Source organism: Oryctolagus cuniculus, chromosome 18 (genome assembly GCF_964237555.1).
Source record: "Oryctolagus cuniculus chromosome 18, mOryCun1.1, whole genome shotgun sequence".
In the NCBI taxonomy this organism is placed as follows: domain Eukaryota; kingdom Metazoa; phylum Chordata; class Mammalia; order Lagomorpha; family Leporidae; genus Oryctolagus; species Oryctolagus cuniculus.
The window spans coordinates 40,135,963-40,148,940 of NC_091449.1; the positions used below are offsets into that span (position 1 = coordinate 40,135,963).

Genomic DNA, 12,978 nt, shown 5'->3' on the forward strand with positions numbered 1-12,978 from the left:
AGCAGTCTACAGCTCCAAGAGCCTGCCTGAACACACCAAGTAAGCCATCCACGTGGGCCATCATTCTCCCTGACCCATAAAAGCCTCCACATTTGTTAAAAACACAAAACTCAAGCAAGTGGCTGAGAACCCAAGAGGTCAGAGGGAGTAACAGCCGCTCCCACGGCCAGGCAGGGCAAGGGCACAGAAAGCCCACGTGCCACGGCCCAGCGGTACAGCCTGTGTTCCATGGCAACATCGGGCACAAAAGCAAGCTGCCCACCCTTGCAGCAGCGGAGATGGCCAAGGGGGACTGGGCCGGGAAGCCCACCCACTCTCTGCCCTCAGCACCTATCCCAGGGGCCTCCAAATGACAAAAGCCAGGGGCCGGTGGTAGCAGCTAGAATCTTTAACTGTCTAGATGCACAATTTAGGGGTGAACTTGGGGCTTGTCGGTCACTGTAGGCTAAGTAAAGCATTCTCCCTGCTCTGGTCACTGCCACGCTGTGATAGTCCAGTGATCCCAGGCCCTCTATCAATTTCCTCTTTCCACTTCATAAACCTGAGAAACTGGAGTTAGTGTCATCTCTAATGGGTATGCAACCTGCAAAGTAAAACAGACTCGGAGAAAGCAAAGTAGCCGCCTCCTCCATACTTACCTTGAAAATAAATAAATAAATGTGGGGCCGGCGCTGTGGTGTGGTGGGCAAAGCCTACTCCTGCAGTGCCGGCATCCCACATGGGCACTGGTTCGAGTCCCAGCTGCTCCACTTCTGATTCAGCTCTCTGCTATGGCCTGGGAAAGCAGTGGAAGATGGCCCAAATGTTTCAGCCCCCACACTCGTGTGGGAGACCCGGAGGAAGCTCCTGGCTCCAGCCTTTTTTTTTTTTTTTTTTTTGACAGGCAGAGTGGACAGTGAGAGAGACAGACAGAGAGAAAGGTCTTCCTTTGCTGTTGGTTCACCCTCCAATGGCCACCGCGGCCGGCGCACCGCGCTGATCCAAAGGCAGGAGCCAGGTGCTTCTCCTGGTCTCCCATGGGGTGCAGGGCCCAAGCACTTGGGCCATCCTCCACTGCACTCCCTGGCCACAGCAGAGAGCTGGCCTGGAAGAGGGGCAACCGGGACAGAATCCGGCACCCCGACCGGGACTAGAACCTGGTGTGCCGGTGCCACAAGGCAGAGGATTAGCCTAGTGCTGGCTCCAGCTTTGACCTAGCCCAGCCCGTGGCCATTTGGGGAGTAAACCAGCAGATGGAAGACCTGTCTCTCCCTGTAACTCTGCCTCTCAAATAAATAAATTTTTTTTAAATGAAATACTAGTATGAGGAGAAGAAAAATCCTGTCTGCCTTCTCCAACATACTGGAGAAAGCAAAACCCCCCCAGCCAAAATGGTCCCCACAAAATCAGAGTTAATGTCCACCCCCCTGAAAGCAGCTGCCTCAACTCCCAGCGATACACAACACACTAAAAGTTTGCTTTTTATTATTATTATTGTTTTACAATGAAAACAAATAGCTATGCTCTCAGCAAAACAAAACAAATTTTAAAAATCACAGAGGTTTACTAACAGCATTTCAAAGTAAGGCTTTTCAAAGATTTATTGAAATAAATTACTTCTGCCTAAATATTTGTCTACCACCCTTTTTTCAATTACTTGTCAACATTCTAAAAACTTCCAGTTATGTAAAATACATTTAACTTTGCCAATAATTTTAGATAATACTGGGATTCTTCCCAAAAGGACTACCATAAAACTATGTTTCAAACATTAAAAAAAATTAATCCAATGGGACATAAAACTGAACTATGTAACCTATGATTGCGTGTTTCAAATCCCAAAAGTTAACTGCGTGAGGAATTTGAAGACTCAGGACCTGGGTCTGCTCCAAGGCATGTGGATTCAACCTGTTAGCTTCCTAGGTCTGGCGGACAGCCACGGCCGGGGATACACACAAGGTATCTATCTCTCAGTTCTTCCCTAAAGCCCTGCCCAGTGCACTCCCCACTCCCCCACCTGGCTCGGCCCACCTCTTTTCCGAAGACCAAACCCACAGGCTTTGGCACTGCCCGATGGGCCTGACCGAGGGGTTAAAACCATAAACCAAAGCTGGCTGCCACCCCCTTCCCCGTGTCCACAGGGCCAGGGAACGCGGAGGGGACGGGGGACACGGGTACACTCAGGACCTGCAGGAGCACCAGAGTTAACGGAAATAAAGCCAGCCGTGACCTGGGGCTCACACAGTCCCGATGTGGCGGGAGGGAAGGGCGTCGCCTTCTCACACTCTGCAGCCCCAAGCTTGCCCCTCCTCTGCTCCGGGCAGCAGACCACGGCCTTTCCCAAGATGCCCTGCTGGCCCCGAGGGTCCGGGAGCCCCCTAGTCTGGCCTCTGACACCTCCTCTGCCTCCTCAGGTGTGACAGCAGGTGGCGGCGGTGGCGGCGGTGCGGAGCCAGGCTCGGCGGTGCCTCTGCTCGCTGCTGGCGATGCGCCCTCCCAGAGCACACAGCCTCCTGCCAGATGTGGCGCTAAGGACGCAGTATCTGCCGCTGGCGGGCGCCTGCCCACTTCCTCCTGATCGCTCCCCACCCCAACAAGTCAACGCCTACAGTGAAAATGTGCAGTGCTTTTAAGGGGAAGAGAATATCACATAGAAAGTATTACAGAGAAGAATTAAATCTGTCAGCCGTCCACACACTAGAAGACCACATGCTCTGTACAGCGGCAACGAGTCGGGCCCGCGGCGTCACACGGCAGCAGCACTGGGCAGCCTCTTCCGGCTGGGCGCAGGGCGCGGGGCTCAGGCGGCGGCGGCGGCCGAGGAGGGGCGGCGGCGCTAGGACGTCTGCTGCTTCTGCAGTCTGCGCTCGGCGGCGGCCGCCAGCATCCGCCGCCGCAGCGCCACGGGGTCGGGGGACGGGCCCGCGGGCGGGAGCAAGCTCTCGGCGGCCGCGTCCTCTTCGGAGCTTTTGTTCAAGAAACGCCTGCGGAGGGATGAGACGCTCTGGAGCACGCGCAGCTCCCCGTCTCCCGGGCAACTTCATGAAAAAGACGCGGACCCTGACCCTGAGTGGAGCCTGAGTTCCCTGCACTGGGGCGGGCGGGACAAGTGACCGCTCCGCGCCCCTCTCCCCTCTCCCTGCCCACCCCACCCAAGTCCCCACGCTCAGGCCACAAAACCCAGCCACTGACATAAACCTCGACACCCACGGCTCCAGCCGCAGCCACAGGGCAGGTGTGGCCCCAGATGTGCGCTCTGTGCTCACCTCTATGTTAGCTACAAGGCAGAGTGGTCAAGAGGGAGGACCCCGGAGCCAGCCGTCAGGCCCAGGCCAGCGTGAACCTCTCTAAGCCTCAGCTTCTTCAGCTGTAAGTCTGTCAAATGATTCTAACAATGCTCCCCCTTAGAGTCGTTTGAAGAGTTATTCATGAAAGGACCCGCTGGCACGCAAGCGCTGTCCGTGCGAGTGCGTCTGAAGATGCCCACAGGGGCACCGAAGCCCACCACAAGTTACCAGTCGGGCTCAGCGGGGCCGGACTCCTCCCGAGGGAGGCTTGAAGCCTGAGTTTTTAAGCGCCATGTAACGGTTGCCTGATGTCGCATCTTTAGTTAAAGTGGAAGTGGGCCTAACACGCTGATGACCCCGCCACAGGTCTCAGACCTGGATGTATGCCCACCGGGGCTGGGGAAGCCACTCACTTCCGAGCCTGCTGCAGGAGGTCGTCCTTGCGCTGTAGCAGCATGCGCTGTCTCTCGTCAGCAGACTTGGAGAAGCGGCTGCCCCGCGCCTCAAAGTCCTCCACCTCGCCGGGCTCTGCTTCCAACTCGCTGAAGTCCACGGGCTCCTCCAGGCGGGGACTGAGGTCCAGTGGCATGCGTTCCGCCTGGACACGGGAGAAACCAGAAGCAGCTGTGGGCACAGGCCCCCTCTACCTGGCAGAACACCCTGAGCACACGGCGCTCCTGGGGGACAGGTTGCCGTACGTGCCCCAGGGATCACTCCTAGCAGAGCCCGACCCCGTGAGACCTTCCGTGTTAGTGCAGGAAGTAACTCAGGACCAGTCTGAAACACATCAGCATCTCCAAACTGAACGTATTCTTGGTAAAACCAAACTAACTGCGGCTTTGCATTCTGGGAATTTTCTTTCAATTCTACTAAATGCTAAAAAAATTTTTTATATGGCTGGACATTAGCACATTAAAAATTTTCTCTATTTTTACTTATTTGAAAGGCAGAGAGACGAAAAGAGACAAATTCTCCATCTACTGGTTCACTCCCCAAATATTTGCAACAGCTGGGCCTTGGCCAGGCTAATGCCAGGAACCCAGAACTCAATCCGGTCTCCCCCTTGGGTGCCAGGGGCCCAAGTACCTGAGCTGTCACCTGCTGCCCACCAGGGTGCAGGAAGCTGGAATTAAAGTGGAGCCAGGACTCAAACCCAGGTACTCTGACATGGGATGCAGGTATCCCACAGTGCTACAACGCCGGCCCCCCAAGAGGTGTATTAACTGCTGTGCCAAATGCCTGCGCTGGCTCAAAAATGTAAACAAGCTGTTGGTTTGTTTGCTTGTTTTTAGACTTATTTATTTAAAAGTTAGAGATACAGAGAGAGAGGGGAGAGACAGTGAGACCTAGCAACTGCCGATTCTTTCCCCAGACTGCCACAATGGCTGCAGCTGGGCCAGGTCAAACCCAAGAGCCAAGAACTCCATTTGGGTCTCCTATGTGGGTGGCAGGGGCCCAAGCACATGGGCCATCTTCTTTCCTTAGGCCGTTAAGCAAGAAGCTGGACTGGGAGCGGAGCAGCTGGGACATGAACAAGTGCCCACGTGGGACGCCGGCACTGCATGTGGTAGCTTCACCCACTCTGCCATGACGCCAGCCCCTACTGCACAACTGGTCTCTGAAAACAGGTAAAAAGGGTAAATACTAAGGATCTTTTTAAAAAACAGAACACATGTTTCCTTGCATAATAAGACTTTAAAATAGGATGCTTTATTGGTTTTGGCTAAAGCCCTGAGGGAGACAACACCACCTAGATGCTCCACACCCTTAAGCAGGTGCCCAATCAGCTGTGCCGCTCACACCCCCAGGGGCAGGTCAGCTTACTACCCACTCTGGCTTCATCGGGCTTTGTGGGGAGCGGCCGAGAGGCAGGCGACTTTACTTAGAGCTCCTGGTGTGTGACATTCGCTGTCACCCACTTTCACCTCTTTTTGCCTTCACCCAAGCCTGGGAAGAGGCTTTAAGAGAGCTTCAGGCATGGAACACCAAGACACTGTGGAAAAAAATGTCCTACATGAAGGATCTCTGTGAGTGAGACCCCAGTGGAAAGAAGGGGCCATCAAAGAAGGATGTACTTTTCTCTGAAGGGAGGAGAGAACTTCCGCTTTGCTGACAGCCTTGTCCAAATGCTGACAGAGTTTGTGGACTCAAAAGGCTTCCATAGCCTAGGCTCATGTCAAGAGCCTCAGGTGTGAGGCCGGCACTGTGGCGCAGTGGGTAAAGCTGCCGCTTGCAGTGCCAGCATCCCATATGGGTGCTGGTTTGAGTCCCGGCTGCTCTACTTCAGATCCAGCTCTCAGATGTGGCCTGGGAAAGCAGTAGATGGCTCAAGCATGGCCAGCGCCGCGGCTCTCTAGGCTAATCCTCCACCTGCGGCGCTGGCACCCTGGTTCTAGTCCCAGTTGGGGCGCCGGATTCTGTCCCGGTTGCTCCTCTTCCATTCCAGCTCTCTGCTGTGGCCTGGGAAGGCAGTGGAGGATGGCCCGAGTGCTTGGGCTCTGCACCTGCATGGGAGACTGGGAGGAGGTACCCGGCTCCTGGCTTTGGATTGGTGTAGCTCGCCAACCGTGGCGGCCATTTGGGGGGTGAGCCAATGGAGGGAAGATCTTTCTCTCCTCTCTCTCTCTCTAACTCTGCCTGTCAAAAAAAAAAAAAAAAAAAAAGATGGCCCAAACGCTTGGGCCCCTGCACCCGTGTGGGAGACTCAGAGAAGCTACTGGCTTCGGATCGGCACTGCTCCGGCCGTTAAAGCCAATTAGGGAGTGAACCAGTGGATGGAAGACCGCGCTCTCTCTCTCTGCCTCTCCTTCTCTCTCTAACTCTGACTTTCAAATAATAAATCTTTAAAAAAAAAAAAAAAGAGCCTCGGGTGGTCACTGTCATCATACATGAGAGTGTTGACTGTTAAATTAACAACAGGGGTCACTGTGCACTAACTCCTCATGCAGCACCTCTATCCTCAATGAGCCGCATGAGAGTTAACTCTAAAACTAGTTCTCAAACAATTTGTGTGTGTGTGCAAATTGTTGAAATCTGAGTATAGAGTTGGTCTTCTGTGCACAAAGTTACCTGAAAATGAATCTGAACAGAGAATGGGACTGGCAAGGGGAGAGGGAGGCAGGGAGGGAGTGGGGCAGGGCAGGTATGCTGGGAAGGATCACTATATTCCTAAAGTTGTACATCTGAAATTTGTATTCCTTAAAACATAAATTAAACAATAATACAATTTTTTTTTTAAAGTGCATGTGGAGAGCTGGAATTGTATCTACAGCCTAGGGATACGTGGCCAGGGGCCGTATCACCTGAGCAACCTGAAAGAAAGAAACTGGCTGTAGCATACAAGAGGGAGGCAGGGCTACGATGGAGCAAGTTCCTTGTCTACGGGTGGGAGGAGACACGGTGTGTCCTGCAGGAGGGCATCAGTCTAAGGTTGATGCAAATAACTCTGCCCAAAAAGACCTCCTGGAGGAGGGAGGGACACCCTGGGGAGGTACAGTGGTCAAAAACAGCCAGCCCAAGTTCAAAGGGAGTCTGAGATTTCTGGAGCTAAGTGGAGCAAGGAGACAGGTAACATCTACACACACTGCACACACACACGCACAGACTGGGGTCACGTCACCCCCATCCTAACTCTCTGGCCCAAGCCTCACCTGGGTGTGCTAATGTGTGTGTGGGTTGGGGAGGGAGACGGAAGAAAGACCCCTGACCAGTGGCTCTGTGGAGGCTGCTGGGCCTGCCTGAAGGCCTGAGCTGGGTGCGGCAGGCTGAACAGCAGGAGGAGCCAAGGTGACCCAACCACTGGGCTACACTGAGGTTTTACTCAGTGATGGTTATCCAAGGACTTTAAATGTTTTCACAGCAAGCATCCTTGTAAACACTTTCCTCCATTATATTAAAGAGACTCCGAAATCTCTGTATTAACTCTGACAAAGAGCTGGAGATCAACAAAGAAACAGAACGTTCTGTATCCACAGATAACCCCAAGCCAGTCCAGTGTCCATATCTCAGCTAAGACACAAAAAAGAAATGCACCCCTCTTCAGAAGCCACAAACTTTTTAAATGATACAAATCCAGTTATGGATTTGGATATGAAAATTTAAACCAGAAACTGACTTGAAAAACTAACAGCTTCTACCTTTCCCTCTCTGCAGAGAAAAACACAAGCAGGGAAAGCAGCCTGCCTGCCACTGACGACAGCCACTGCCACCCTGGCCACAGGGGCAGGCAGGCCACGCCTGCGGGAAGCCCTGTACATCACACACACACACACACACACACATCCACACAGCACTGCTTGCTTTTATTTTTGGCCTATTAAAAACAGGATTTGAAAGTACGGCACTCAATAAAGCAAACAGGAAGTTCAGAGAAGGGGCAGGAACTGGGGCACTCGAGAGCACAGGGTGCAGGGCTGGGGGCACAGCAGAAGGCACAGGAGCTGCTTTCGCTTCAGGGCAGCCAAGCAAGTCACCCACAACGGATGTCCAGACAGGTCAGGTTCCCGAGACAGGCAGGCTGCACCCACCCTTACCCAGCACAGGACGGCTTGGTTTTGCTAAAGGTATGGAAACACCTGAACTCCTCATTAGTGAGGACAGAGGAGAGTAACTCAGTGGCCTGGAGCGCTGGCTCAGAGGCTTCCCCTTCCAGGTTTTGATGGGCCCAGTCACCCTCTGAGTCCTGGGCCCAGCTTCCTTCCACACTCCCTGTGGCCCACTCGAGCTCATGGTGGCAGAGTTGGCCTACGGGAGCGCAAGGCCTTTCTCTCCAGGACAGGGGGGCGGGCACCAGGGAGCTGGCTGCAGGCCACAGCGTGAGCACAGCTTAGTTAGTTAGCCTTTAAGGAGACAGGGATGGTCATGTGGCACAGCAAGTTAAGCCACCACTTGAGAAATCTGTACCCCATACAAAAGTGCCTGGTTCAAGTCCTGGTTCCACTCTCCATTCCAACTTCCTGCCAAGGAACAGCCTGGGAGGCACAGGTGCCTGGGTCCCTGCCACCCACATGGGAGACCCTAATGGGAGTTCCAGGTTCCTGGCTCTGGTCTGGCCCAGCTCTGGCTGTTGAAGCATCTAGGAGTGACCCAATGGACAGGAGATACTTGTTTCTAATAAATAAAAATTTAAACAAACAATAGAACTATGGAGACAACCCCAGCCCCTGGTCTTCTGGACTCCCATCCACGTCCCACAAACGTCAGGACTGAAGACAATCAATGCCAAGCACCAAACTCCTCCTCCACAACCCCCGTGTTCTCTCCCCAGTGTGCAGCGCTTACCTGAGGAGAAACTTCGTTCTCGTCCTGGTCACTGCTTGGCCTTTCCACAGGACTGGTCAACGCAGGCCTCACGCTGTCTGACCGCTGAAAGAAACACAGGACCACCCACAGTGCAGTCACTCACAGGCACAGGGAAACCCCAAGGACAGAGGGAACTGCGGTCCCCTGCACAGACTACAAATTTGGTACAGCATCAAAGAAATTAAAATGCTACCAAGATCAAAGGCAAGACAAAGAAGCCTGCGGCCTCCAGCAGCCCTCCAAGCTGGGAGTGAGCCACTGGCTCTGTGTTAACAACAGTGATTTTCAGAAAGAGTGAAACAGCAGCAGACAACACTGCTGGCCACTTAGCTTTGTGCGTGGCCCCTGGGAAACCCGTGGCAGTCAGCTCATCTACCTTCTTCACATCCTGTGAAACAGGTCTTGCTGTCACACTCACTTTTAGGCAGTTTAAGGTCATGACCAACACTGTTGATGCTCTGGGGAGCTGCCCCTGTCCCTTTTGGTCCCCCGACCTCTACATTTGCTGGCTCGTATCTCTCTTTGCCTGAGGACTTTGTTTGGCCACATGAGGTAGAGGCAGCCGTTGGCCAGTGAACCACCTTGGGGGAGGGATAATACGTTTCCCACTGGGTCCCAGAGGTGCCACGTGGGATGGAGCTTAAGTCAAAGCAGTAGCATGCTTGATAACAAATGCCTTCCCTGCCCCATTTCACATCCCCACCTGATACCAGTGTTTCCTGGGATCACTTCCAAATCAACTACTTGCTGTCAAATCCTTGTCTCAGGGCCTGCTTCAAGGGAATTCACAGTCAAAAGCCAGGTCAAATATCGGAGACCCAGGAACTGTATCTCCTACCTTAGCCCATGGGATTTCAAAGAGCATATTATTTCTCTTTCTAAGATTTATGTTATTTATTTGAAAGGCAGGGTTACAGAGAGAGGAGCAGGAGAGAGAGAGATCTACCATCCACTGGTTCACTGCCAAAATAGCCGCAAAGACCAGGGCTAGTCCAGCCTGAAGCCAGGAACCAAGAGCCAGGAGCTTCTTCCAGGTCTCCCATGTGGGTACAGGGTCCCAGGGACTTGGGACCGCCTTCCACTGCTTTCCCAGGTGCATTAGCAGGGAGCTGGATCACAAGTGGAGCAGCCAGGACTCAAATGGCACCCATATGGGATGCCATCACTGCAGGCCATAGTTTAATCTGCTGCACCACAGCATGAGCTGCATCTTTCTCTCTTCAGACTATCAAATCCTTTAGTTTTGTGAAGAGATTTCCTAATATTTTTGCATACTGAAATCAAAATATCTGGTAGATTATCCCTGATAGTATATATGAATTCCTTAGTCCTGCTGGAAAACTTGTCTATGCTAATAACTCTCGTATTCATCAAAAAGACAGGAGGCAGACACTTGGCTTAGCAGTTCAGACACCACTTGGGACGCTTCCCCGCCTGTCAGAGCGCCTGGGTTTGAGTCCCGCCAGGGTCCTGATTCCAGCTCTGGCTAACGTGTAGCCTGGCGGGCAGCAGCAATGGACTAAGTCTGAATCCTCATCACTCATGTCGATTCCTAGACTGAGTTCCCAGTTCCCAGGTTTGACCTGGCCTAATCCCAACTACTAAGGGCATTTGAGGAGTGAACTAATGGATGGAAGATCTCTCTCCCTGCATCTCGAACACATTTCTAAAAATTAAAAGAGGTACAGAATGGGCCAGGAGTTCTAAACTTTTAGTAGGAAGTCAAAAATGCCACAGATCGACGTGAACTGTACCTAACGGAAGATCACACCAACATGCAAAGTCAACCAGGCACAGATGGCGTCACTTCCCAGAGCAGGGGCCTGGGATGGCAGCCCTGCTGTCAAATGCACCCCTCCTCCTGTTTCTGCAAATAAAGGTTTATTGAAACACAGTCTTGCTCATTCATTCACACACCTGGGATCTTCAAAAAGTTCATGAAAAATATGTTATGAAAAAGCTAAACAGATTTCAAAATATTTTCCACCCAAGCAAACTGATCTTTTAATTTTGCTTTTCCATGAACTTTCTGAAGCGTCCACATATTAGCCATGGCTGCTTTAGTTGCAACAGACTGTGTGGCTGACAAAGCCTAAAATATTTACTATCTGCCCTTTACAGAAAAACACCTTCAACCCCTGTGTGACAGTAGCTGGTGCAGGCTGATCTGGGGATTACATCTGTACAAAAAGTCAAATACCTCTGTCCTCATCTTTGGTGTGCCTGCCCTCATTTATAAACTAGGGACAGAGAGTTTTTCTACATCAAATCACAAATGGTATCAGTTGAGTAATTAAGAAGGTTAATTGAGAGGATTAAGCCTTGTGGAGACAGAATCCATTTGTTATGCTTGAAACCCCAGTTTCACCTGTGTAGGAAAAGGTACTTGAATCCGTCCTTCTAAAATGTTGTCGGTCGTTATTTCCACGGAGCGTGTGAGCTGGAGGTCCTGCAGCACCAGGTGGTATGGCACCTGGGGAAACATCTCTTGAATCTGATGAGCCTGTAGGAATACCAAACACAGAAACACTCACTCGCAACGGTTACTCACTGAGGTCTGAATGCATGGCAGCCCTTGGGCGGCTGATGTGGCACAATGCCACAAACACAGGTGAGGAGGCCACCCTGCTCTGCAGATCACCTTCAAATACAATCCCATCAGTATTTTTCCAGGATGCCAAACAGGCAGCTGGGGACAGCATGTATCCCAAAGCAAACAGAATGCAGAAAGCCAGCTGCATCCCAAGGTAGGATCAAGTAGATACTTTAGTTTTGAAAAGTATTCATTTTACCCTGGGTATATAAATGTTAAAAGGCATGTTGTCCCTTCTCTGAGGAGAGAAGATCTCCACCATGGGAGATCTGCTCGTGGTCTCTCCCTCTCTCCACCTACAAAACGAGAACCAGATAGCGAAAGGCCTCCAAGGCTTCTGGAGAGCCCCTAGCGCCAAGCTCCCTCGGCAACCAGATAAAAACCCAGCCTTATGTGCGCCCTGCGCACAGTCTCTTCAGAGACTGTCACCACCTCTTTGCTTCAATAAAGCAACCTGTCTCTGCTGAGGTCAGTTCTTTCTCCTTTCTGTCTCATCCCTGGGGGTACAAAAAGCCAGAACCCCGAGCTATTCTAAACCTAACAAATGTGTTCTCCTTAAAGATACAATTCTTAAAAGGAAAAACTTGAAATATATACACAAGGACAAAATTCAAATACATAATATTAAGTGAGAGAAGCCTGACTACAACATCCTGGAACAGGCAAACTCTGAGATAAGTGGTTACCAGGGGCTAGGGCTGGGGGAAAGGAGGTGACCAATAAGAGGTCCCATGGGGCCGGCGCTGTAAAGCCAGTAAAGCTGCTGCCTGCATTGCTGGCATCCCATATGGGTGCTGGTTCGAGTCCCAGCTGCTCCACTTCCAATTCGGCTCTCTGCTCTGGCCTGGAAAAGCAGAAGATAGCCAAAGTCCTTGGGCCCCTGCACCTGTGTGAGAGATGGGAAGAAACTCCTGGCTTCTGGGTTCAGATTGGCACAACTCCAACCACTGCAGCCAACTGAGGAGTGAACCAGCGGATGGAAGACTTCTCTCCCTGTCTCTCCTTCTCTGTGTAATTCTGACTTTCAAATAAATAAATAAATAAATCTTAAAAAACAAAAAAAGGCCCCATGGGACTTGAGGGACTGGGGAATGGAATTGTTCTAGGTGTTGATTATGGTGAGGGGGATATATTGATTATGTCTGAGTTGAACTGGATACTCTAGAGAGTGTATTTTTACTGCATGCAAACTGTCTCAATCTGAAGAAAAAAAAAAAAAAAACAAAGATGTAAGGAATACAAATCCCTAACACTTCCCTCCCCTGGAGCCGCAGCTTTCAAGCTCTGAGGCGGACGTGTGTCTAAGGGGGCAGGCGTCGCATCGGGCATACCACTGTTCAGACTTCCTTCTAAGCAGCTCCAGACGGTCTCTGTTTTTCACAAACATATTTATGTTACAACTTCTTACTTCCAGGTTTATGTGTGGAAAAGTCCCAATGATTGAAATACGAAAGTGAGACACACACAAGTCAACTACTGGGCTGCTAGCTCCCAAGGAGCATCTCCTCACACAACGCAAAGAGGTGGAATGCGTCTCCGCATCACGGCCTGTGCAGTCACGCAGCTGGCACAGAGCTCTGCTGGGAGCTGCCTGGGACGGGCACCAGCTAGACAAGCAGAGCCCAGAAGGTCCCAGGACCCCCACCTCCCAGGGTCCCTGTGCTGAAAATTTTTCCCCCAGGTCAAATCAAAGCTACCTGGGGAAGAGTGCATCAGCACTACCACAGTCAAGTAAAATCACTTCCTCTCTCTATTCTTAAACAGCCTCTCCACCGTTTCTCAAAAAAAAAAAAAAAAAAAAAAGTGTAAGATTCATTT

At 51.6% G+C, this 12,978-nt stretch overlaps 1 protein-coding gene across 2 annotated transcripts in view; it reads right to left on the reverse strand.

The window, feature by feature from the left end:
• Positions 1-1,447: 1,447 nt before the first annotated feature.
• Positions 1,448-12,978, reverse strand: part of AMFR (autocrine motility factor receptor) — a 44,257-nt gene continuing 32,726 nt past the window's right edge. For both annotated transcript variants that reach the window (XM_002711526.5, XM_051846783.2), the window contains exons 11-14: positions 10,936-11,070; positions 8,547-8,630; positions 3,680-3,864; positions 1,448-2,963 (exon numbers count right to left, since the gene is read on the reverse strand). In XM_002711526.5, coding sequence (XP_002711572.2) covers positions 2,816-2,963; positions 3,680-3,864; positions 8,547-8,630; positions 10,936-11,070 — 552 coding nt within the window. In that variant the 3' untranslated portion in view covers positions 1,448-2,815. The remainder of the gene's footprint in view (positions 2,964-3,679; positions 3,865-8,546; positions 8,631-10,935; positions 11,071-12,978) is intronic.